Consider the following 25,240-nt stretch of genomic DNA (forward strand, 5'->3'; position numbering starts at 1 on the left):
GCATAAAGACTAGTAAAACGTGCAAGGGACACAACTTCCTACCTTTTACTTCCTGCTTTTATTTTGGCACTTAGTTAATAGCTTTTCACTGGTTTTAAGCCCATCACAAACTTGTTTCAACTGCCTGAAGACTTTGTATCACTGCTGTCCCACCCAGTTCCACAAGTCTGTTTAGCACTTGCCTCTTTACTGATCTATTCCTGGGGCTAGCCAAATACTAAGGGGTGAGGGGAAATTAAGAGAATCAAATACATTATCTGGCACAACAGGATATACTACCCATACCATCAAGCAGCCTCCATCAGCCCATCTTAAGCATATGTATGTGGCCAGACTTCAGTTTGTCTGTCCAGATACTATCAAAGCTCTTGTTTACAAATGGAAGAAAAATTTAGGAAGAACAGTCTCTAAGTTAAGAGAAGTTAGCTAAGCCAAACACTGCGTAAGAAGACTTGGCATTGACATCATACATGGGTGAGCCAATTTACTGATGAGCTGCTTCACACCTGTAGTAATTTCTGGAGACAGCAATAGGAATTCAGTTCAAAAAGCAAACTTATTTACTAGCAGAAACAAAATTAGATGTTAAGTTGTGGCCTGGGTTATACAGAAAGGAGTGTAAGGACGTGATCCCACAGTGGCAGTTAAACACAAGTCAAGTACACACAGGGTTGCCAAAGTTTGGCTTTCCCTTTGTAACTTGGACAGTGAATTTTATCATATCCCAGCTACCATGAAACAGTCCCCTGAAGAAGCTGTAGAGAGGGCATTCTCAGAGATGCTTAACAAAAAACAAGCATAGATACTTTTAGGAAGAGATTCTATTTTTTTTATTTTTATTTTTTGGCAGAAAACAGTGTTGAGAATACCCATGAAAAAGAGAAAAGAATTAGAGGTTGTGGCAACCACACCCAGAACAGCATTTGGTTGATATTTGGCAAGTTCTTTCATTCAAGCATTTATTTTGTTAACTACATTACCTAGAAAATTGGCCAAAACCAAATGCATCAGCCCTGAACTTATTAGCACTATTTCAAACACAAGTCAAGTAGAACCACCAATTCAGGAGAAAGACAACAAAGGACAAACCTACATAATAAAGCTTTGGCGCAGGAACAGAAGATCCTACTACCACTATCCATATTTCTTCCAAACAGACTGGAGATAGGCTAGAGAGAGGAACTCACAAGAACTCAAAAACCTCAGTGGTATTGACTGTATGCCTTGAGTCGTTCTTTAGCTCCCAGGGGAGCAAGATGAGTACATGAAAGAGTGATGAACAGCTTTTTTACAAAGCAATCACCAGCTTACCAAGCCAAACTCCAACTTCACTCTGAGATTTGGTGAGCTTCATTGTGAAATACTGGACTGGAGCAGCAACGCCACCTCACTCACTTCTCATTTTTTACCTGAACATGACCAAAAATATACACTAACTCCAAGTACAACAAGCCCTCACTACTGTAAAGTTAGTCCGGCACTGAGTGGCATCAAACTACATTTTGATAAAATGCACTAGCTATATGGCTCAAGCCTCTGTTTAGTTATGGACAGCTGGCACCTTATTAATCTTTGATTTCACAGCAATCTTCTCATGCTGGCAACTTCGCTTCCTGACATCTAATCTTTTGAGAGTTAATGATTGGCAAAGCAAACATTGCAAGTTTAAAGGACTTCATTTCCAATTTAAGCCAAAATCAACCTCTCTCTTCACAACGTTTCCTGCCTACATTGAACTTTCTGCCCAGGACTATACATCATCGGTCCCAGTACAGTAGACGTTAGGAGTAGATAGCTACCAAGGCTAAGTAAGCAATACTTCAAGGGTACACTGCAAAAAACGTCTTCACAAATCTCTCCCTCTTCTCTGAAAAGTTCAAGAAAACCCACAAAACCACCAGCCCTTCCCTTCTGGCAGGTCTTATGCTCCATGCACAGGTTAAAAGCACAGTCAGAAATGACCTAGCAACTCCTGAGAGCTACCGAAGACTGAATCCAACACAATTCACACCTCTTCCATGTCCCGTGGGCAACTTCTGTTGAAATACAGAGTGCTGTAACATGCCTTGGAATAACACTGGGGTCTTAAGACAACAATCACTGCAAAAGCATATAGTGGCTTAATACTTACACTCAGCAGGAGGCACTTGTTTTCTTTGATGGCACCTATGCAGCCCACGAAGCCAATGATCATGACAAAAGTCCCTGTGACGATCAGTAGGTTGGCAGCTGACAGGGACGGGAAAGATGAGGAGAGGGTGGCAAAGTTCCCTTGGGTAACAGCCAGCCAGATGCCCACTCCAAGGATTCCACAGCCTCCCAACTGGAAAAGTAAAGAGAAACAAATAAGCTTAGTTATTGCATCAAAGTAACCCCAGATGTTAATCCATATTGATTTGGCAGTGGTATGATGACTGCTTCTTAGCCATGTCTAAGAAAAAATAGTCGTTAGCTACAGCATTTTCAGTCTAAAGTACAGAGAACAAAGGAGAAAGAAAAACATTTTACTGAGGGGAAACTCAGCAGTAAGCTAATATACTCAACAAATGGCTCAGATTTCCTAACTCTAAAACACAGTTTCAAATACCAGATCTCTAGTGAAAAAGCACTCACTAAAAGAGAAATTCCCAGTGGCTTGGATCTCAAAGGGGCTGAAACAATCCAGACCCCAGTTAGGTACCTCAGAGAGCTGCCCAGAATGGCTGAAGCAGTTTGGATCCCCTGCTCTTCCCATCCCAACACAGAGTCTCCTGTTCCTGGCACTTGCTAAAAGTCAATCTTGCTACAGCATCCCCTGGTAGGACACCTCGCACCTCTTCCCAATTCCTCGCCAAGGTCAAGGCTCCCTTGGGCATTCAGAACGTAAAGGAGCCAGAGAAGGAGGAAGAATTCTCCTCTAGCATTATAGAAATTAATAGATGCTTACTGCTAATGTGGCCACTGGTTTGGTAATTCAATCCTCAGAAGAGGACTTGGCTGATTTAGGAAAAACTTGAAAGGGGAATAATATTAACGTACTGGCTCCTCAGGCATATGAGCAAGGAGAAGGGAGCATTAGCAGCACAGGCAGAGCCACCACCACAAAAACATAAAATTTACAATTATTATATACACAAGGAACTTTTAAAAATGCAAACATTTATAAGCCTGCTGCTTATAATTGAGAGAAAGCTTGCAGAATTGTAACAATCTGAGTAAAGCTGAGCAATTAAATAGAATTAAACCAAAGGGGATTTTGCATTATTATACAGTCACACAGCAGAGCATCACTTAGGTTTCTTTCTTTCCTTCTCTCCCCTTAAAATAACTGATTTTTATTGAGTTTTATAATTGCACTTTATTATCCAAATCAATTAAAGGCTAGGAAAGAAATTGTGTTCATAGAGTAGTAAGCCAGACATAGGAGCATATCAATTAAATGTCTGCATAAAGTGGATGAACGTAAGGCAGATCCCGAATCAGAAGAGGAAAGAGACAGAGCTAATACTGGGGCAGAGCTAAGCCTCAGAAATGAAACACAGAAGAGAAGCACAAAAGCCAAAGCAATTTCTTAGTACTAATTGCTAAGGTTGCCTCTGCACGATACTGAATTCCCCCTCCATAGGAGACCAGGAAGGTGGCTGTGTCTCAAGGCAGAACTGCTCGTCCCAGTTGTAAACCAGTTTATTTTGTTCAGAACTACAGCGTCAAACTGTACCTCATCGTAAAGTACCTCCACCGGGAGAAGGCACGCTCCAAGACACACAGACACATCCCATTAAGCAGCCTTCTCATATACAGGCATCCCGCATCACCATATTCACCCTTCTGCAAAGTGCCCTCCATAAGCACCCGGGAGGGACAGTCTGTGCCATGACCACGTACACTGAAGTACCTTCCCTCTGCACCCGCTTATGGACTGTGATCTTTACAATGGTTTAAAATGATTAAAGAATAGCCAGAGGAGAGGAGGGGGGGAAATATTCAAAGAAGGTAACCCACAGGGAATTGTTTAGGGTACCCAAGGGGATATTAACAAGGAGAAAGTGGGAAGAAATTTGGTATGAAATCCCTAAAAAGTGACTAAAAGTCTGAAGGTTACCTGGACAATAGAAGAGGATCTAAGGAGAGGTGGCAGATACCCAAGTGAAACCCAAAGACCAAGAGATGGCTCGTGTAAAACAGTGCAAGTCTGGTTATACTCGTTTAGATCGGGACTAAACATTTCAAACACCAATTTTCCTTCGGTTAATTAACCAAAACTTGAAAAGTGCAGGGACCCGTTGAGCATTAAACCATCTGGCTCAAACTGGATTTCACAATGGGATTCTTAGGCAATGGCAGCACTTCAGCCCCATCCCTTTTCCAGTGCTTGAAGGTCCCCTTGTATTCCTTGAATAAAGCCATTAAGATGCCATACAATGTCCTGGGAAACAAAGGCTGCCCTTAATGTTTGTCAACACTGCTCTTTAAAGCTCCCTTTCCACCAAGGACAGATTTCCAGCCACTGAACATAACAACATTCAAGCACCTGGTTAAGGAATGCTGCAGGGAACCCAAGACCCACCAAGACATCCATAGGAACCTTCCTAACAGAAGCAGAGTATTTTCTGGTCTCAAACAACACGTGGCTGCCTTTCCCCTCATTCCAAACTGAACAGTGACATAATTCCCAGTTCCAATCCCAGGGATCAGCAGGACCACTTTTATTTATTCCAGGTATCTGAGACAAACTCTTCTTGATTCTGTGCTTTTATTTCTTTGCCTTGATATCTAAGGAGCTGTTAAGTTACAGACAATTTTACTTTTTTACCATGTTCCTTTTCCTCTGCTTTTTCTTCCCCTACCCCATCCCCACCCTGTTTGTGCCAAGCAGGCAGAAGAAGAGTGACGAGATGGTAAGTCCTGACAGCTTTCAGGGTTTGCTGAGACGTGAAATTAAACAAACACAAAACCATTAACGGGGCTACTCTTGGAAATGCAGGGGCTTCTTTGCAAGCAGTCAAGCTGTCACAGTTAGAAGAGTCACTAAATATTAAAACAAAAAGATTAGCAAGAAGACTACAGCTCAAAGCTGATCTACTGGCAACCAAATACAAGTCTGTATTGACTCCATGCGGCAAGTGCAAGGTTGACTACAAAAAAAAAAAAAAAAAAGAAACACACCTCAAAGATGGCAGGCTGTTGAAAACAGCATTTTTTTAATCCCTTGTGAAATGTTTAACACATTATTTGCCTAATTGTTCGTGATATTCCACTCTGGTGAGCAAGGCAACTCATGGCAAAATTTACACCAGAATGCAGATCCCTTTAACATTTTTTTCCAGTAAATGTTGCATTTTTTTGTAAAATCTTTTGTTATTGTGCCAAAACACCATGGCACCAGAAGGGATGGTTTCATAGCCCTAAGTCTTAAAAGATTTGAGTGAAGTGTCTGTTCCAGGACAGTTCCTGGTGTAAATCTGGAACAGGCTGCTCAACACATCTGTGCCTTGGTTGCAACACACCGAGTACAAAGACATGACCAGTGGGTTCCTTGCAAGCCCTGGACTTTGCAGTTGGCTGTGGAAGCAGGGGTTTATTCTGCTCAGCATAAATTGCTTCCAGGCAGGGTCAAGCAGCAAAGCTGGTGGCTTATTCTAAAAGCACAGATTCAGTTCATCTCTCCCCCCAGAGACACAGAGACATGTGTACACTCACTCTCTTGGCAGAAAAGCTGCCTGCAGAATTAGATCCTCCAAATTGTTCTAATGGGCTAGAAAATAAATTATTCAGACTTCAGAGCATGCACTTAGAATTGATCTTACAATATTGTAAACAAAGTAATCCCAAACAGCCTCAGATATATGCATGTTGTTGGACAAAATAATTCAGAAGCTACAGCTACACACTTAAAATACTGCAGGAGAAATTGCCTCATTGTTCATGATAATGGTGTTGGTGTCTTTAAGTGTTTTTTTTTTTTTATTGGCTTTATTACATAGAAAATGCATCTAATCAAGGCTTCTCATATTGTATCTGATTGGGATCTACCCATCATACTTGCTCTTTTTAATAATTCCTTTTGTATTAAAAAAATCCACTGATAACAGAATGCAAGTGTAAGGTACAGCCGGTAGTTTTGTAGTCATAGTAATTAATTCACTCAGAGGTTTCTCTCCCAGCCTCCACAAATTTAAACAAAAAGGGCCTTCTCAATCCCACTTGCTATGCAGTTCCTCTTGGGAGAATGTGCCTCCCCCTCCTTTAACTACGAAATAAGAGTACGCAATGAAAAAATCAACATCAACGTATTAACAGCAGTGATGGGAACATCATCCAGCAGATGCTCTTGTAATGTAAGGCATACTTAACTTACTGCTCCTTGTAGCTGGATACATGTCAGGTGGAAATAGAACACGTATATATGTTGACAGGATGCAATGAATCTTACATGCCCCAAGCAGAAGCTCACGTGCTGCTGTGGGCATTTTGGCTTTCCTTACACTCACATGCAAGCAACCTCTCCTCGTGGCTGCTGCCCCTCTTGGTCAGGAGGACCAAGAGCTAGGTGGTGGCTGGCGGCCACTTTTGGCCAACACCTTCAGCCCAGCACTTCGTGGCCTGTAGACTGAAGAACCTCTTAGACATCAGCACACGCCGCGTTTCTCTTGCTAGTCGGAGGTCTGAAACTTAACTAGAGGTGAGGATATTATAAAAGTTAATCCCTCTGTGCATCTGATTTTGGAAAGTTAAGTGGAGTAGGGAATGGGGAACCAAAGCACATTTCTGCCCTTAGTATAATTAGGCACTAGAGCTCTGCAGCACAGAGATGAAGAAAATGCGCAAATATCATTCAAAACAGCCATGATCCGAGCTACCCTTTTAGCAATAATTTGAAAAGAATTAGAAAGAAATTAGTTAGTGGGGATGACATTCCTGGGAGGGAAGAGACTGGAATAGCAGCAGTCCCTAAAATCCAATATGGGATGAGAAAGGGGAATAGAGAACGATAATTTATTTTTCTTGAGATTAAAAAAGCTAGCGCTCATTTGGTCTGCACATTTAAAACCAGTTAAAGCACGGACTTTTTCAGGAAACATTTAATTGTATTTTGGAACTCACTGCCACAGAGTTTTGTGGATATCAAAATCTAAACAGGTTCAAGGAGGAATTACACAAATCAAAGGAGGGCAAAGTGCTTTTATTCAAAATGATAGTTTGGATGCAACCCCTGCAGATGAAGGCCTTAAACTATAAACTGAAGCAGCTGAGAAAAGTGTCCTTTATTACCTGTCCTTTTTTCTCACATTCTCTTGCAGCATCCCTAAACAGCCATGACCCTAAGTAGGGTACTTGGCAAGATGCAGCTTTGTCAACATGATGGGTATCTGTATGGTTCTCCTCACGTAGCTCTCCTCCCTCCCTAGTTTCAATGTTCACCTGCGATTTGAATTTGAGTTTTTTTCCTTGCTTGGCATCAGCCTGTTTTCGGAGACAGGTTTATAGCTATAGATACGAGTGAAAGAGTTAATTCCTTGTTTCTCCTCACCTATATGTCATGCTCTTACTTTTGTGTTAATGAGAGCATAGCTTATTCAAACCAAAATGAAAAAAGCTGTCACGTAATTAGCAACAAGGTCAAAATGTCTTCCTCCCCCTGAGACCCACTGGACCTACAGAGGCTGTATTTTAATTCCAGTGGGTGCAGTGACCTAACTAGGCCCTCCTTGCACTACTTGTCAAACCTGGAACAAGGCCTACTGACTACGTACCCACTCTGCTTGATTTTGTGTGTGATGAGACAGAATAGTTGTAGGGAAGTCCTACAACTTATACCACAAGCAACAGACTCCTGCACTCGTGCCATCAACAGCTAAACTACAAGCAACACAGTGCTTAAGCTGTGGTACATAAAATAAAAAAGGATAAAGTTATTTAGCTGCATTTTGAACCAGAGTAAAGATTCCTCCACATCTGTTCTTTGCACACACGTGCTCCCTTCTCCTCCTCCTTGCTGCCTTCTGCTCTTGCAGCCACGGCCCAGGTTGTCAGCACCGCTTAAAGAACTTGGACAGCCACCAGCCAGTTCTCAGCTGTCATCACTCCAGAGCACTTGAGCTGTCTCGTAATTTATATCAATAACAATCAACGAGAGCTGGGTTTCCAGATCCCCTAGATCATAGCACAAAGCTTCCCTGATTTCCCACTACTGGGATTAAGCAACCTTTTAAAGTGTGGTTGAATGCAAACATGTACCTTCCTCCTCGTATTCCACATGCCTTAGCACCTTGGTAAGGGCAGAAAAGAAGTAATCAGTCTACTTGGTCTTAGGACAGACCTCAAAACTCTGTTGAAGCTTGGCATTTCAACAGTAGGGCACATTGCAAAGTTTGTACATAAGGAAAAAAAAAAAAAAAGGAAAAAAGTCACAACAAGCCTGTAGTCTGCAAATCCCTTCTGTGAGGGAGAACAACTCAGGGAATCATTCCTCATCTAATTCAGATGGGCTCTCACTTGTGTTGCTTCTCAGACAGACACGTCTGGTCTCAGCCTGGAATGAATGCCAGATCCACCCAGTAGACAGACATTATCCCACAAAAATTACATATCACAAATGGATGCTGCTCTACTCATCGCTTTCTTTCAGAACATCTACTCGCTGCAGTCTATTCTCTTCACCCAAAATTGTATTTTGTTCTGAGGTCGTTTTATTCCACTTTTGAACTCTTTCACTAATATCTCTCTGACTTATGGGAAGATGCTTTAAAAAAGCACAACTGAGTAAAACACAAAGCGTTCCAGATGCCTGTCTCTTCAGCTTCACAGATAAGCAGCACAGAGTGATTAAAAATTAAAAGCTTTATGAAACCAAGTGTTTGGCCTTGTGATCCCATCTTTTCATTTTCCTTCAAAAAGGAGTTTTTAAGTTTCAAATACAAACATTTCATATTGCAATATGGACTGTTACGTACACAAGAGGCGGCCAAATGCTTCCAAGAGTCACGTGCCCACATTCCTCATAGGTGTCAACCAGCAGGACCAATGTGCTGGCCCAAGTGCTGTACTGGACTTTTCCTAATGGATTGATTCACGTGCTGTCTGCCTTACCCCTAGTCAGAGGTGCAACACAGCGGGTAGGGCTCAAAATGATTTCAAAGCAGATGTGATGCATCGTCCTGGGGCTCTTACCCTGGTTGCTCTCTATCTCACTGCTGTCTGTTGTCACAGGTTGGAAGATACACACGTCAGGAGCTCATGTTGTTGCTTTCCTTCCTTTTAGACATTTCCCTCCTGTAAATAAGCTATGTTTTAGGATATTCCATCCTGCATGTGAGCCTGACAAATAGCAGGAGTGCTTTTATCAAGCCTAGAAATTCTAGAAAAAAGAACTTTGGACCTTATGGGAAAAGCAATTGCTCAAGAAAGGCATTTATTTTCATAGTGTCAATAATGGAAACATATAAAAAGCTGTTTTTTCAGTTATCCTGGTGAGGAAAGAGCCTCAAGAGCTTAAGCCTTAAGAAATTCATTATTCCTCTCCAGTTGAGGTCTACCAGTAAATTGCAGCCCCATACAACTAAAGTAAATTTGGGGACAATTGAAGATGTCAAAAGACAGAATATCATACTGACACCCTGCTAATGGAAAAGTGAACAAGAAGTCTTTCAGTTAATCCCTGCTGTTTTATGAGCAGTATTCTCCTAAGTACTTGCTCCTCTAAATCACAGTTATCTATCAACTACTGTTACAAAAGAAAGAAACCATAACATTTATGAGTTAAAACACCCCATGTAAAAAGGGTGTTTTCCTTTCACAGGCTCAAAATTCATGGAAACACTTAAATGTGCTCAACGGCACCCTTATCGAGCAAAGCATTTAAGTACGTGCTCAACTGCCCCTGACTTTAATTAGTCACTTCTGTAGGGCACTCAGCTGCCCCAAACTGCAGTCATACATCACCGAGGATGCAAAACCTTGCAGAAACATAGCAGGTGAGGATGACCTATCAAGGCAGCACTGCTGATAAAAAGGTTAAACGTGATCACAGCATACTTAAAAACGGTGCTTATCAATGTCACAGGCTTCTGATTTGGGAACTTGCCTAAACTCTAACTCAAATGGAAGCTATGATCTGAGTTAGCGACAACTTACTGAAATGCAGAGCAAACACATCAGTTAGGAGAGGGAAAGGGGTGGCTACAAGACAATGGAAAAAAAAATGCCTCTTTGCAGGTTCTAGTCTTAATCGCTGCCAAATTGGAAGTGTTAAAGCTTTTTCATCTGTTCCTCAAACGTCATTTCTAAATCCACTTGGGATGACTGTAATGAAATCGATACAGTTTTAAAGAGGAATACATGCATGAGATCTGGAATCAGAATCCATCAAATGAAGTTAAAGCTTTTAAAGAAGAAGCAGAGAAGGAAGAAAACTGGATGTGCTCCAGAGTCCCAGTTCTCTCCCAGCTGCAAACTGATACAAAAACTTTTTAGTCACTTCAGAGCACCTGGGGAAAGACCAGATCTGGAGCTGTGGGTTTCATTTTGGCCTCTTGCTGCCATATACCTACTGCTAAATACTGAAAACAAAAGAAACAAATGGCGAAATTTGGTCTTTTACATAATGCAGAAATAGTAGTTTCTGGAAAGGAGATTATCTACAGAGAATTTTACCCAAACCATCCGGTGAGATGACAAGAGAAACTGAGGATAACGAGCACCAAATAATGCCTCCCAGAAGCCACAGCTCAGTTTCTTGGCCTACCACAGATTTCTTGCACTAGAAAAAAGACAGATTTGGTGCCTGTAGAGTTTTTCACTCCTTTAGAGGCACTGGAAGGGTTTAGACTAACAAATATTGAAATACAAAGATGACAGGGGTCAGAAAGGAAAAAAACAAATATGAACAAACAGGTTTTTTAAGAGTACAAAGCCAACAGAGACAGTCTTTCACATTACTCGAGAAGTTTTTAAAACATGTGCTAACAGGCACAGTCTGCAGAAAAATAGAAGTAAAAATATTTTCCTGTTGCATGTATAATCCATCCATAGAGGTATGCAGATAGCACAGGGCTGGTTACTATAGAAACCTCCAGAGAGAATATAGATACTATAGCTGAAATGCAAAATTAGTTGTGTATCTAAAATAGAAAATTGCTGATACTGGGGGAAAGAAAGAACTAAAGCTGATATCCTTCTTCACAAAAGCTTCCAATAAATAAGAGTCTTGACTGCATATGCCAGTACCTGATTAAAAAAAAAAAAGTCTGAATAAAGGCTCTCCTGCAATGCACACGGGCAAAAGCCGAACTTAGTTGTGCAAGTTGAGGCAGCTCAGGAAAACGGTGCCTGGTTTTGGTCCTGAAACAGCAGCAAGGGCTGGGGATGCTGCTTTTACTGTTTTTGGCTCATTGCATCTCAAGCCTGATTTTAAGAGCATCCTTGCTCCGGGTCCCAAATTGTGCTGATGTGTTCCACAGTGATTACAGCTAATTTTCCTGATGGAGACCTCTTCAAAGTGAAATCGTTTTTCTTTGCTAAGTTATAGCCTACACAATCAAGCAGGTCTTCTCCCCCCGACAAGTACAGCTATTCCATTTCCTGCCCTCCCATTCATCTCTGAAGTTCCCCCGCTTGCTTGGCAGCTGGTGGCACTCGATAGACACGGTGCCAGCATGCACATGTGGGGTCACAACCAAGCAATGCTCGGAAGCCTTGGGACGGCAGGCAGAGGGCTGGAGGCGCAGGTCAGTGTGGACACCAGGAATACAGTGCTCCCTTCCCTCCAACCTGCTCTGCGCTAACGAGGGGCTGGCAATACCTCGAGTCCTGGCAAAGACAGACAAATCTTCTGTCCTACACCAAGTCCCCCCTTCCCACCATTCTCCAGGTGCCTCCACCAACCTGGGCTGGTTCCTGGAGCTCTCCCCTAGAGGAGCTCAAGCCCTGCTCAGGAATCGGGCCGTCTCCAGCAGGCACAGGAAGGTTTGGGGAAGCAGTAGGACTTTTATACAAAATCTCAGCTCCCTTTCTCTCTCTTTGCCTACCTCTGCCACATTAGGCTGTGAAAACCCTGTTACTCTCCGGCATGCAACTTAACCCCAGCTGCCCCAAGAGCTCACAAAACGTACACAGCCTTAATATTCCTTCCTGAATTAAACCAACAAACAAACTATCCCAGCCTGGGCATCCAAAATGCAAACACAGCTCCATGCGGGACAGCTGAGCATAGCAGCACCAGCACCATGAACGAAATGTGAAAGGCATGAAGAGGCAGTAAAACCTCCCTTATCTGACATTTAGCTCTTCATTGAGACGGGGAGAATGATCAAACTCGTGCGCTGCAACTAGCTTTTAATGAAAAGTCTTTCTGAAACAGTCCCATCAATACCTGGTTCATATGGTCGTAGAAGGGTTTCTACCACTTTCAGTATCGATCCCCTGATCGATTTCAGACTTGGGAGCAGCAATCGCACCCGAATAGCAAGCAGCCTCACATCACAGGACTCATCTTCCTTCACTGAATGTCATCAGGAGGCTGAGCAAAAAGCATTCTGAATCTTTTATGGAGTGTTAATCATATTTGCACAGGCAAACAAAGTATTTACCACCATTGCAACTGCCTAATGATCCCATGTAAGCAGTCCCTTGTAACACTACCAGCTTGGTGACTGGAACAGCATCTCTCACTTCAATAGTCCAAATGCCTCGTCAAGGAAACTATTCTAATTGGGTGGGAGTACAAGAGAGAGCAAAGATTATTCCCTTGTTTTATGTTAGCAATTTTTAATGATTGCTTATTTATATTAGGATTTGCTATGCAATAACCCATGTGAGGCTTTGCTGCACTCTTACTGATGCTATTTATACACAATTGCCGTATCCCCAGCCACTTCCAAGCACAGGCAGTATGCGATCAGTAACAAATGCCACCTCAAACTATCTCTTTTTTCTGCACTAGTTATCCCCAAAGGGAACACTACAGTCTTTTCCCACCACCAACCACGTATCTGCTGCGGAAGCATTTCACCTGCTTTGGAAGGAACACTTTCAGTTGAACAGACCTCTGATCAGTGACATCAGTGCAACACATCAACAGGAGAGCCCACAGAATCCCTTGCTTTCTCCTTCTGTTTTGGGGATCCACCTTAGTGGGCACAAAGGCTGTGAAGGAACAAGGAACATGAAGTGTTCCCACCAGGACTGTCCAAACCACGCGTCCACACAGCAGACTACCAACCAGTCCCCCTCTGGTCATATAAATACCGCTGTTAATATCTGAGCTGCAGAAGATTTCGGGATTAAATTCCATCTCTTTTTGTCACGCTACAGGCTACAACACAGAAAGATTGCAAACATTTCTTCTAACCTCAGATCCATACAACTAGCTTTTGGATTGGCACATTATCTAAAAGGCAGGAGAGAATTCTCACTCCAAATAACAGTATGTGAAGTCTCCTGATCCTCCCTGAGTGATTTGGAAATTAACTCGTCCACCTTTCTTCATTAAAACTACTCCTTTTTTTCTTCCTCACGGTTATGACACAGACACTATCGCACCCCACACGAGTACACACGTGGAGCATGAAGAAGGAAATTCTCCCAGTTTCACAAGACCCTTGCAGCAAGCGCTCACAGAAAGCATTCAGCTGTGCTTACACTGCCACACCGCCCGTTCCACGTGCTGCTTGGTAGCTCTTACTAAAGGAGGGTGACTGACATGAATTTATAGCTTTTTTATTACTTTGCCCCCTCACGTTATAAATTCATGAAACAGTTGTAGTTTATTGCATTTTTATGTTTGTCACTTTTATTTACATACTCTCTCTCGCCATTAGAGGGAAAAAAAGCTTTTGGGTTTCTGGAGATTCTCAATCATTCTGTGCCAGTGCCTGAAATGAGATGGAAACAAAGACTTGTGGCTCGTCTAAAAATAAACCATCACCTCAAATGCTTTCTCAGCACAACCTTCCATCATAAAGCACCGCTACATAAATACGGCTTTATAAATTATGTATCTAAGGCTTCGCACGCTCACAGCAGTTTACCAATAAACGTTCTGCGATACCTGCTAAAAAAAACGGACGCAAAATCATTGCCAATGATGATAAATGATTACAGCTTAATAACAGTCAAGCTGACAAAGCTGAAATGTCCACAGGGTGCATTGCAATTCAAATGCCACAGGTGGAAAAATAAAGAGCTTTCAAATATAAATGTTACAGCCTTCAGCAGAGAGAGGAAAACTAGAGAAAGGCCTTGTAACACCAGGCTGTGTGCTAATTCTAGGATATCCCCCAAAATGAAACGGTGGAATTTAATGCAAATTTAATAGACAGGAGAATAAACCAGCTGCAGGGCAGAGACTGCTGCGATGTGTCTGTGCTTGGTGGGCCACGTCTGACTAGAGAACTAGATCAGAGAGAGATAAGGGACAGAAAAGGGAGTCAAACACACAGGTTGAGAACTTCACCCAAACAGAACAAGATAATATCTCAGCCAGTGAGCCCTAATCTTGGCGTAACTAGACTTTTGGAGGTTAGGGATGGGAAGGAAGAAGGGGTCAACGAGACTCTCAGTTAAGTTCAGGCTAATACCCTGATTCTGAATCAAGGGAAAAGCCTTTTTAAACACCTCATCATCAGGCCACTTACAGCCTGCAGCTGTACTTTAAAGAACCTGCTCATAATTAATGGCCCTTAGCCACTAAGAGCTCAATGACTGATTTCAAATTGTAATGGAGCAGCTGAATAATGAGAGAACATCTCAAGATGATTTCAGCGGTCTCCATCCCAATTCTGTTAACCATTTAACAGGCCAAACAATCAAAGGGACAGAAAACTTTCATCACTGGAGCTTTGTTTGAACAGCTTGCCTTCAGACAGCACGGAAAATCCCCCAGAGGCAGTCACTTCAGTGATTTTTTTGGTGTTTCAGTCCCAGCATGGTCTCTTGCTCTAATTTTTGTCTATCAAATAACAGCAACACTTGTTGCTTGATCTCGAATGATGAGATCTTACCTGGTAGGTGGCACATCTCAAGAACTGTGCTACTGCAATGGACTTTTGCCAGGAAAACACCAAAAAAGAGCATCCAATTTTCAGTCCAGCTGCTCTCTTTCTCGTGGCTCCCTAGGAGCACGACTGGCCATTAAGATGCTCTCTCACAAGAGAAAACAACGGGTATGAAAATACATGGCTGAAGTACTACAAGACTTCGAAAACAAGCAGGATGAATGAGAGTCTGCAAATAACATTGGAAAGATAAAGCAGAGAAACACGAGTGAAAATCCTTTGAGTAACTAGCCTACTCTGCTTAATGAGTTCCCCCCAGATTCAGTGATCTGGATGAATATTCCCTCTCTGTCCTTATCCTTCATCGTGTGCAATCTCAGCAATTTTTGTATTTTATGGGAGCCCTGCATCGATCCCTACTTTGAAGGCTTTCTGTGTTCGCTGAACCAAAACTCCTCTCCGCTCAATGCCTGTGCTCTCTGCCTTGCTTATGGAGGGCGAATGAAGCTCAAAGAAACATTCACGTGTACTTGGTAGAGAAAACCAACAGGAAGGCATATCCCTCCCCAGGGGCCAGAAAACTCCCAGACTGATTAAAGAAACCCAAGACTCAAGGGTATTTCCCACTTACGCTCTGCAGGTTTTTGCCATCCAGCCTCTTGGGTGCTATGGACTCAATGACGGGCTACCTGGAATTCATCCTTCCGCTATATTTGCAAGGCCTCCAAAACAAACAGACCTGCCAACAGCCTTTCTGGCTAACCTCGTCCACACAGCAGCTGCTGGGGAAAGCAGCCTCTCAACACAGTGACTGGCATGCAGCTAAACCTGAAGAGAGAGCAGCAACGTTCCTCTGAGCAACAGTACGTGGCACGGAAAACGAGAGTTTTTTGGCAAGTATTTCTCTACCCATCCTAAAACACTCCTCTCAGATGCTGCTTAGAATTTGAAATACAGAATCCTAGAATCGTTCAGCTTGGAAAAGACCTCTAAGATCATCTAGTCCAACCTCTAACCTGGTACTGGCAAATCCCTCCACTGAATTGTATCGTCTCTGTCCTTGGCCTGAGCTGTTCCATGCTGAACCTCGATCCACAATGGAACAGGAAGCAAAGCTGTAAGTGCCAGGGCAGAGGAATGAACTTGCCCAAAGAAGTCTGAAATTTAGCAAAGTCTGTCTTTCTTGGACAAAACAGCAAGGAGGAAACTGCATTCAGGCAGGAGGAAACAAGCTAACAAAGAAAGAATGGATTTAGAAGCAGAAAAGAGTCAGAGGAAAGGTCTTGAAGAAGCCTTCCCTTCACTGCAGCAGCATGGGGAAAGCTGATGGAAATACATCGTCATCGTTCCCCTTTATTTTAAGGGAGAACGTTGCTGTTTGGCAAGCTGCTGTCTGGATAATTGCTTCCTCCCTGGTCTGATGAATCTGAGATTTGTTGTCAGCCTTCCAGGGGCAGGGAAAAGCTCATCTATCTTTTCCATTTTATCTGGATGAAATGGCCATGGGATTTGCTCAGTTGTGCAGCATTAGAGTGAATGATTATGAGGAAGTGCTAAAGCACCACCAAGACACACATGGTGCTGCGCATTAGTCCTCTCTGATAAAAGCTAGTTCTTAAAAGAATAATTATCCTAAGTTGTAATCCTTAATAGTCACGGATGGTGCAAGCAGCTAGAAGTAGCTTCTGAAATGCTAGCTTCTTCAATAAATACTCCTGTCAGGCCCTCCGAGGAGCTGTGATCAAAGCCTGACACCATTTCCAGCAAGGCTGATGCTGCATCCAAGTCATCATCCTTCAGGTTTCCTGTGTAGAGCATCATCCTGCTGTCCCAAGCCCAAGGAAAGCAGTCAGGCTTACCTTGGCAGCTTTGTACATAGCACTGTGTGTTCAGCACGCCTGCACTACGTCATGTGGGAGAACAGGCAGCACAGAAGAGATTAAATTTAGAGAGGTGGTGGCATCAGTTTGCCCTGCAGTGAAGCCGTCTTCAGGAGTGCCTTCCCCAGCCACCACTCCCATTAAAAGCAGCCCTCGTTTGGCAGAGGGCTGATTCTGTCACATTTGCTTTCACTCTATAGATGAGTCCAGCAGAGGCTTGCAGGCCTTTTTTTCAAGATTTTCCACTGAAGTGGAACAAAACCTGGCTTAGGCAGGAATCCTACAGCTTTGTTTTACTTTAAATACATTCAAAATCCAGTCCTTCCTCTTTAAACCACTGCAATCCTGGACAAAGCACGCTGTGAGCCTGCAATGGCTGCATGCAGCTAGGAGAGTCCCCAAACTCCTGTGAGGCCCGTGGAACAACAGCACTTGGCACGTTGAACATACCTCAGGGCTTTCAGCAGGTGAAACTTCCAGCTTCCCTTGCTCTTGACCAAACAAGCATACCGTTCCCTCAAAGCCAGCTAGAAATGGGAAATTAACTCTGACAAAGGGGACAAGAGACTCACAGTGAAACTTCCCTATCTCCTAGCCAAGAGCAGCTCTTGGAAAGCCAGGCTTATTACAGACACAACTGACTCGCTACGCAACTTTGCTATAGGGCAAGAAAACCAAAGGCAGAGAAATCATTTCTCTCCGCGTAGCATCTGCTTGCTGGCTTTATTGCTGCTGCCAGCTTGAAGAGCAGAATTAAACGGCAGCAATATTTGTATGAGCAGGAGCAGCACTTGGCAGCGCTAAGTGAGAAACTGCTCCTCTCCTTGCAAACCCACCGCTGTCCCTCGAAGGACGGACCCTCCAAAGCTCTGGCAGGAAAAGGAAGCCAACACTTATCCAAGTGCCACCGGGATCAGCGACACACGACTGCTTGCTGCTTCCCCCCACACCTTAGGTTTATTATCCCCAAGCTGCTTTGGAGACCTTGCGAGACTGTTCCACTGCATCCTACGCAACACCCAGCCCCAGCCATTAAACTGTACCTCCGCAAATGCTCGCTACAGTCTGGTCTTGATGGCACTGGCTACGGCAAGCTCATGCTCAGGGCCGGAATGGCTTAGCACCACCTGTCCCGCAGCAAACAGATTGATGCAAGGGCAGCCAAAGTCCTCCTGGCATCAGCTGGGAGGAAAACAGCAGCCAAGCAGCAGACAGAGGGAGTCTGCAGCAGTTCCAGCCTTATCTGGCCCATCTGAGCCACTTCCACAGGCTCCGCTCCGAGATTTCTAGACAACACGGGCTGGGCGCAGTGAGGGGAAAGAACCACCTGAGCATGACTCTGCACCAGCCATGCCGTCTGCCTTTCTGAAGTGAGAGGTTATTTTACAAGCCTGTTACTCACAGCTGGATGCCACGCAGGCTTCCTGTGGCACTGCTCACACCCTCCTTCCCCATCGTCCCCTCTGGAGCAACCACACACGAGGCATTTTACAAAGCAGACTCTCGGCACCCCCACACTCTGTTCTCTGCTTAGATTTAGCAGCGAGCTGCCAGCGCAGTGGAATTAATATATGTATGTTTTTATATATGCAGACGCACACACATCACAAGGCTTAGAGACTGTTAGGCAGACTTTGATCGATGAAATGCTTCCTGCCTGACTCTGTGGCTGCTTTAGGATGGGTATGTGAGAGGATCTCAACATGCCCAGGGAAGTTTATGCAATCCTCAACTGCTACTGATAGTCTCTGCTGTCTGAGTTGTAGTGGGGTAAGCCTGCAGCTGGGCACACCAGGCAGGAGAAAAAGAAATAAAGAAGATTACATCTGTCTCTGTGATGAAAAACACATCAGATAATGCTACATGGGATGCAACAGGAGATAAGGGAATGGAAAAACTTGCTATAGTCAAAAAAAAGAACAAGCTGCATGTCCTCATACATGCTTAATGCATGAGATAAGCTCACTCTCACTGGGGCATTCGCTGGCCAATTAGCTGATGCAATTGCCTAAAAGTATGAATGAAAGCACGTCAATTACCTAAAAGCATGAATCACCTGACACAGCCAACGCCAGCACCTACAACAGCACAGAGCCACTTCATTTAGGGAGCCATGCAAACACGCACGAACTGGGAGCTTTCCTGACACACATTCCTCCCCTTCCACCCGAGGCACAGGGGGCACAGCGACCAGGAACGTAGAAAGGCAAAACCCAGGCCCCTTGAACTGCCCTCAATTACAAGAAGTATTGGCAATTCCACGCATCTCGCTAACTTTCTGCAGATAAGCCCGAAGCAAGTCAGCAGAGCATTTGCAGCGAGATCAGTGGCTTGGAAAATGTGGTCAATGCATGCAATCGCATTGCTGTAAATGAGAAGAGCCTGAAACAGCATGAGGGCTTCTCCAGTGCTCTCCGGAGGAGGAGCAGCAGTAGCACAGAGTGTAATGAAGCTAAAATAATTGAATCCCTTTCTTTGTTTTTAAATTCCACTTCCTGAGTTCGTTCATGAAGAGTATCAATCCAAAACAGGCCCAATTTACAAAGCCAGTTGGCTCTTGATAAAGTTTTGCCTTTGGAAAGACTCTTGCTTGGATGAGCCCGAGCATTCGCGTGAAAGGAAAGAGTGAGGCAGCTCGCTCTCTCTTCTCACATTATCTTCCCTTGTTGTTTCAACGCAGGTGTGAAAAACTGACACGCACATAAATGGCATATTTGAGCAGGCCAGGGAGAGCTGGTAAGAACACACCTTTGGGGTGCCTTGCACCAATCAGACCTGTAACTGAATTGCAGAGAAAGGACAGTAGGAAAAGGCAACACTGCCACATCCGGGTCTCTCCTTCATCATGCTGCAGAGCCGGAAGGCTCAGCGCTGAGCTCCGTGCCAGCAGCAACACGCTTACGGAAATTCTGACTGGTAAATCTCACTGCAGAGAATAAACACCTGGCTTTGAAAGGTGAATGCTAAGAGCACACTTTTTTTCCCCTCTTTTTTTTCCCTTTATTTTGGTACCATTTTACCCATATGCCCATGCCTCTTCCTGGCCATAAGCCATACCCAAACTTCCTCTGAGTTCAAAGAGCTCTGGTTCAGGTTCCTGGTCACTTAACCTGAGCGATGCTTCATGGTCCTGCCACTACACAGCGCTTATCATATCGCAGAACCACAGAATGCTTTGGGATGGAAAGGAGGGACCTTAAAGACCGTCCAGTTCCAACCCCTTGCCACACTTCCAGGAGGATTTTTTTCACAACATTCCTAGGCACAGAGGTGAGGCTCACTGGTCTGTAGTTCCACAGATTTTCCTTTTTACCCGTGGGAATGGTGTTTCCCTTTTCCCTGTCACCAGGGACTTTTCCCAGTCACCAGTGCAAACTTGTAATGCAACCTTTTCAAAAACAAAAGGGTGGCACTGAACACCAACTCCTGATACCATCCCAAATCTCTTGAAGGCCTTTCCTTCTCCCCCCAAGCACTGCATCCACTTTCAGGCGGTCGGGCTATTTCTTAAGACATAGAAATATCTCCAGAGAACCCAACAGCGAGGCTCCTCTCAAGTGTGTTATGAGGTATGCTCCCAGCACCATCCAAATCCTGGTCAGTTCTGAACACGAGACCCACATGCACATAAATACACCACGCTCCAGCGTGTTATGGCTATTTACTGGCTTAGGTGCCTTCCTTGGAAGGACACTGATGCAAGCAGCTACCAAGCTTCATTGCTGAAATTCCCTGTAAAAGCAGAGGGTCACAGAAGGCTGCTGTGCCTCCCCACAGCAGGGCAGAGTCTGCTCGCCCTTTGTTCACCTTCTCCTTTTGTTGTGGGAGAAAGAAAGGAGGAATCAGTCGTGTGGTTTTATTCCCATCCCATGTTTTCAGTCTTCTTGATTCTGTTTCTAATACTTATTTTACTTCCCTCCTGGAAAAAGCACAATTCAGTAAAGAAGGGCAGGAGAGCTCTTCCTTTTGTTGACGCAACAATGGCATTTAAAAAAAAAAAAAAAGGCATGAACTCCCCACAATTGTTGGTGCAAAGAACAGTACACAAAAATACAACAGCACAAAATCCAGCAAAATCGGAGCTGAAATACAGCTTTTCACTGCGCATCCAAGCTCTGCAGCCACCAGCATCACTGAGCTGCAAACCCCCAGGCACACGGCTTACGGTGTAAGATCTGAGTGAGTCAGAGGGCCTTTCGCAGCCCTGGAGGATCTCTACCATTCAGGAGATGCCAGGATCCACACACACACACACACACACACAAAAAAAAAAAACAAAAAACACAGTAACAGCTCTGATGGTATATTCTGGAAACCAGCAAGCTTGTAACTGTGGTATCTTTTAATGCTTAGTAACGCACAAACATACACGAAAGAATTAGACTGAAGGGAGACAAGAAGTATGAGAAAACCTGTATGACATCAGCCACACAACCCTGAGCTTTGTATGAGTGCAAATGGGCAAAAGAAAGAAAAAAAATAAATAAAAAATAAAAAGCCTAACAGGCTAGATCCTCCACAGGTATACATTGCACAGATCTGTGTACGTCATCAAATTTCTGTCTGGTACTGTGGTTTATCAGCTCTCCTGCACTACAGGTTTTCTGTCCCAGGCCCCTACTTCTTTCCTTCTCCATCTAAGTGAGCAGTCCCCAGCTGTACAAATCACACTGCCAAGATGAGCTTTCCCTGGCATCTCTTGGCTGCTTCCCTATCCTCCAGCTCTTAGCCATTCTGCATCCTGAGTCTTTTATCCTACTTGCATCTTCCTTTACTGTGCTGCTCAGCTCCTCTTCAAGTTTAAAAGCAAAAAATATATATATAAAAAAATCCCAAACCTTGTGTTATATTTAATTAGCCTAATCACTAAAAATCATACTCACACGTTCACACATTCTCATTCTTGCCATTAGCAACTCCTAAAACTTTGTTTACACCCTTCACAGGAATTGCCTTCTCAACGAATTGTACCAAGAGTCCCCCAAAGATGGATGTTTACTTGTCATTATTATTCTTAAAATCCCTTTGTCTTGGTACGTGACAGCCTTCACCGAATAAGCCTTTGTGTCATACATTTAGGGAACGTTGTCTGTCAAAATTACAAAGGAAGCCAATCGAAGCTGACAGCGTATGTTCTCCTAAATAACTCTGGCATTTGTAACCAAACAGATTGAAAAGCCGAAAGGTTGTCAGGCAAATGCAAAAGGTGATAGTGCTGCTCTTCAGAGCGCTCCCACACGGCAGAGGGGAACGTTATCCCCAGAAGGGTCTGCCCAGGGAACTCAGAGCCATTAGCCCACTGCAGCTGGTAATGCTGCACTGGGATAAAGCCCACCCAGCCCCTGACTATGTCCAAAAGCCTGTTTGCAGACAGCCACACTGAGAGCATGCAGTAGGGATGTCCTACCGGCATGCTCTGTAACCAGCTGGTTTGGCAGTGGATGGCTGAGAGGGCTCGGGATGAAGATCCTCAGATCTCCTTTCTTGCCCTGCACATTTCTCCTATTTCATCCTGGAAGAAAACCTGTTCAACACCAAAGTCAGGAAAGCAAAGAAGTAAATCTGCCAAAGCCTGAAGAACCAACGCCTCTGTGCGTGCTGCACCCTCCTGACCTGTGCTACACCTCCAAGCTTATAACTGAAACCAAATGACCTTATTGCTATTAAAGCTCCTTTTCTATTTACCGCTCACCTGACTAAACGAGAAGTCACTCAGTTAACACAGTAAAGAAATCCTGTTATAATGCCATCTCCCTGCTAAAGTAATGATTCACTGATGAAGTAAGCATCTGCCATCTGGCTAGAGGATGCATGACTGCTTGGGCATAACAACCCCAAGAGGTTCACAACTGCTGGCTGCAGGTTCTTGTCTGTTCCCAAGCTCGTGTTGTAGGTCTCATAATAATATCCAGCAACTGACACAATCACAGGGGATGCAAAGGTTAGCCCCGTGCCTGCCTCAGGACTTCAGCACTCCAAGTCATTACATCTCCACAAAACAACAAGCGTGGTCGCATTATTCTAATGAAATGGCTAAAATAGTGGCAGAGCAGGAGGGGAGAAGGGAGCAGTGAGCGTGTGTCACCAGGACTGTTGGCACAATACAGTAATAACTGAACGAGGGAAGGGATGGAGTGTGCTGCAGAATTAGAAGCAATTTCCCTTATCAGCTTGTTCTAGCAGGATTCCCTCAGGGACCTGCAGAAATTAAAAATTACGATTGTGCTTTCTGAAAACCAGAGGTAAGCACACAGCTATCCTGAGTGACATTTTCAGCATTCAACCCGGTGCTTTTTGGAAGGGTTCAATTTTGGCTCTTTTTCTCAAACAAGTGGCTAATGGCACAACCAGTCTCGGTCAGGGTTTTAAAGTGTAAAAGAGCAATATGGATTTGCAAACAATAGTATTAGAGCAGAGAAGGAAGCCCCAACGTATTTTGATGTTAAATGGGAGGACAGCAGGGAAGGACAAAGCCTCAGACCACTGCTCCAACAATATTTCGTAGCCGCAGCCTGCGAAGAGATCTCCAAGTCATTTTGGGAAAACAAAACACCACTGTTGTGCTGGGGATTGTCTTTTTTAACAAGAATGTTTATGAAATGTTTTTGAATTGTTATTGCTCATTGTGGGATGATTTCATTTTCCTGCAGAGCAGCACAAGATGGGATTTTCCAGGAGAGGCACGGGATACGTGCCTTGCTGTACAGTAAGAGGCAGCAATTACCCACACCAGCTCCCTGCCTCAACACTACGGGCACCAGCAGTAGCTTTAGATAAGGGCTGTGAAGTCTGCTGTATGTCAACCACTGAACGTGCATGGGTAACACGGGCTAGAAACATACCTCACTCCTCAATCTTTCAACAGGTAAGCTACAGCAAGCAGGAATTCTTATGTTGTGACCCTATTTCAGGTTTGTGGCTGTCGTGGAGGCAAAGCAGCATCTGCAAACATGAAGTCAGCACTGCACCAAGACCACTGCATCAGCAGCACAACTTTAACAGCACAAGAAAACGAAGGGAAGAAATACTTCTGCCAGAGAAATCACATCCTTCTTAACCAGAAGAATCATGCTTAGCTCCGAGGTTTCAAAGGTATTTGCTAAATAATTAGTTGGAGCTTTGTGTGATGACAGATTTGTTCAGGTGACCTGCCTCATCATTGCCACACCAGCCCTGGCTTTCCATCGGAGCGCGCTGACACGAGTGGGCAGGATGGGAGAGCATCACTGATGTGCCAGCACTACTCCTAGCATCTGGTGGCTGCAGTCAGCAGTGCATTTTTATTACCTTTGTAATCTCTGACTTTTAAAAATCTTCCCAAGAACAAATTAATGAAAATAAGACCCAGACACCATGTGTGAGATTTGTACTACCACAGCCATTTGGTGGGAGAAAAAAGAGAGACATGAAGTGGTAAAAATGAGCACTCAGCTCTCAGCTCCTCCTTTGGTGTCTCACCACTGAGGCTGTTGTGCCCTCCCCATGCTGCAGCTGCGGGCTTGTTGGGCATCAAGCAGGCTGCTTCATCACCCACTCAGCTGGGCGAAGCCCTGCATGACCCAAACTTACAGAGTAAGCTCAGTGACTGAAATTCTTTTGCTGATGAAGGCTGCATAAGCCTAAGATAATGTTATGTCACAGGTTTTTGTCAGCTATTAGACGGCTGGGAGCTGATCGGGAGGGAAGCTAGTTAAACTGACAGAGATGAGGCCCAGCATTGATTTTTCAATTGATTTCACTAAACTGTTGTTCACACAAACCCTAGCGTGGACATTCCCGAATTGGCTTACCATTGACTTACAATGATTTAGCTCACGTTGACTCTTTATTGACTAATGTTGTAGCCACATTTGGGTGGGAGGAAAGAAAAAGTTGTGTTCTTGGTGTCAGAACACAGCAATGTGCCCTGTGAGACACCCTAGAAAGGAGAGCAAGCTTGGCCAGTATGTGCTTTTATCAACATCAAGACTTACAGAGCTGATGAAGACAAGGTGTAAAGCCAAGAGGATAATTGTATAATTGCAAGAGATCCACAGACTGCATTTTAAAGAAAATAACTAGTGCTGGAGTCCAAGCAAGGGAGCAGCACAGGAGCAGCACTGTAACTGCTCGCTGGTAGCATAGGCACAAGAGCCACACATCTACCTCAAGTGTTCCAGCAACATACCCAAATTTCAGAGTGGCCACAGAGTATCAGAAAAGGGCTGCACATCAATTTAAATTGGCTTGAATAAAAAGCCACCTTTGGCGGCAATCGGAGCACGTTTGCAGTTGAAGGTCTGCACTCCTGACGGGAAGATTTAAAGGCAAGTGGCTGTGGATCAATGCAAGTTTATTAACTGATGGACGTGCTCTATGCTGACAATTATATTGGAAGAGAAATAATGG

The 25,240-nt window shown here is 44.1% G+C and overlaps 1 protein-coding gene across 10 annotated transcripts in view; it reads right to left on the minus strand.

The window, feature by feature from the left end:
• Positions 1-25,240, minus strand: part of TSPAN4 (tetraspanin 4) — a 410,086-nt gene that overhangs the window by 67,608 nt on the left and 317,238 nt on the right. For 9 of the 10 annotated variants that reach the window (XM_035327287.1, XM_035327285.1, XM_035327286.1 and 6 more), the window contains one exon: positions 2,132-2,323. In XM_035327287.1, the coding sequence (XP_035183178.1) occupies positions 2,132-2,323 (192 nt within the window). Of the gene's footprint in view, positions 1-2,131; positions 2,324-3,517; positions 3,525-25,240 lie in introns of those variants that run through there. The other variant, XM_035327290.1, reaches the window with a different exon arrangement.

This window comes from Oxyura jamaicensis, chromosome 5 (genome assembly GCF_011077185.1).
Source record: "Oxyura jamaicensis isolate SHBP4307 breed ruddy duck chromosome 5, BPBGC_Ojam_1.0, whole genome shotgun sequence".
NCBI lineage: Eukaryota > Metazoa > Chordata > Aves > Anseriformes > Anatidae > Oxyura > Oxyura jamaicensis.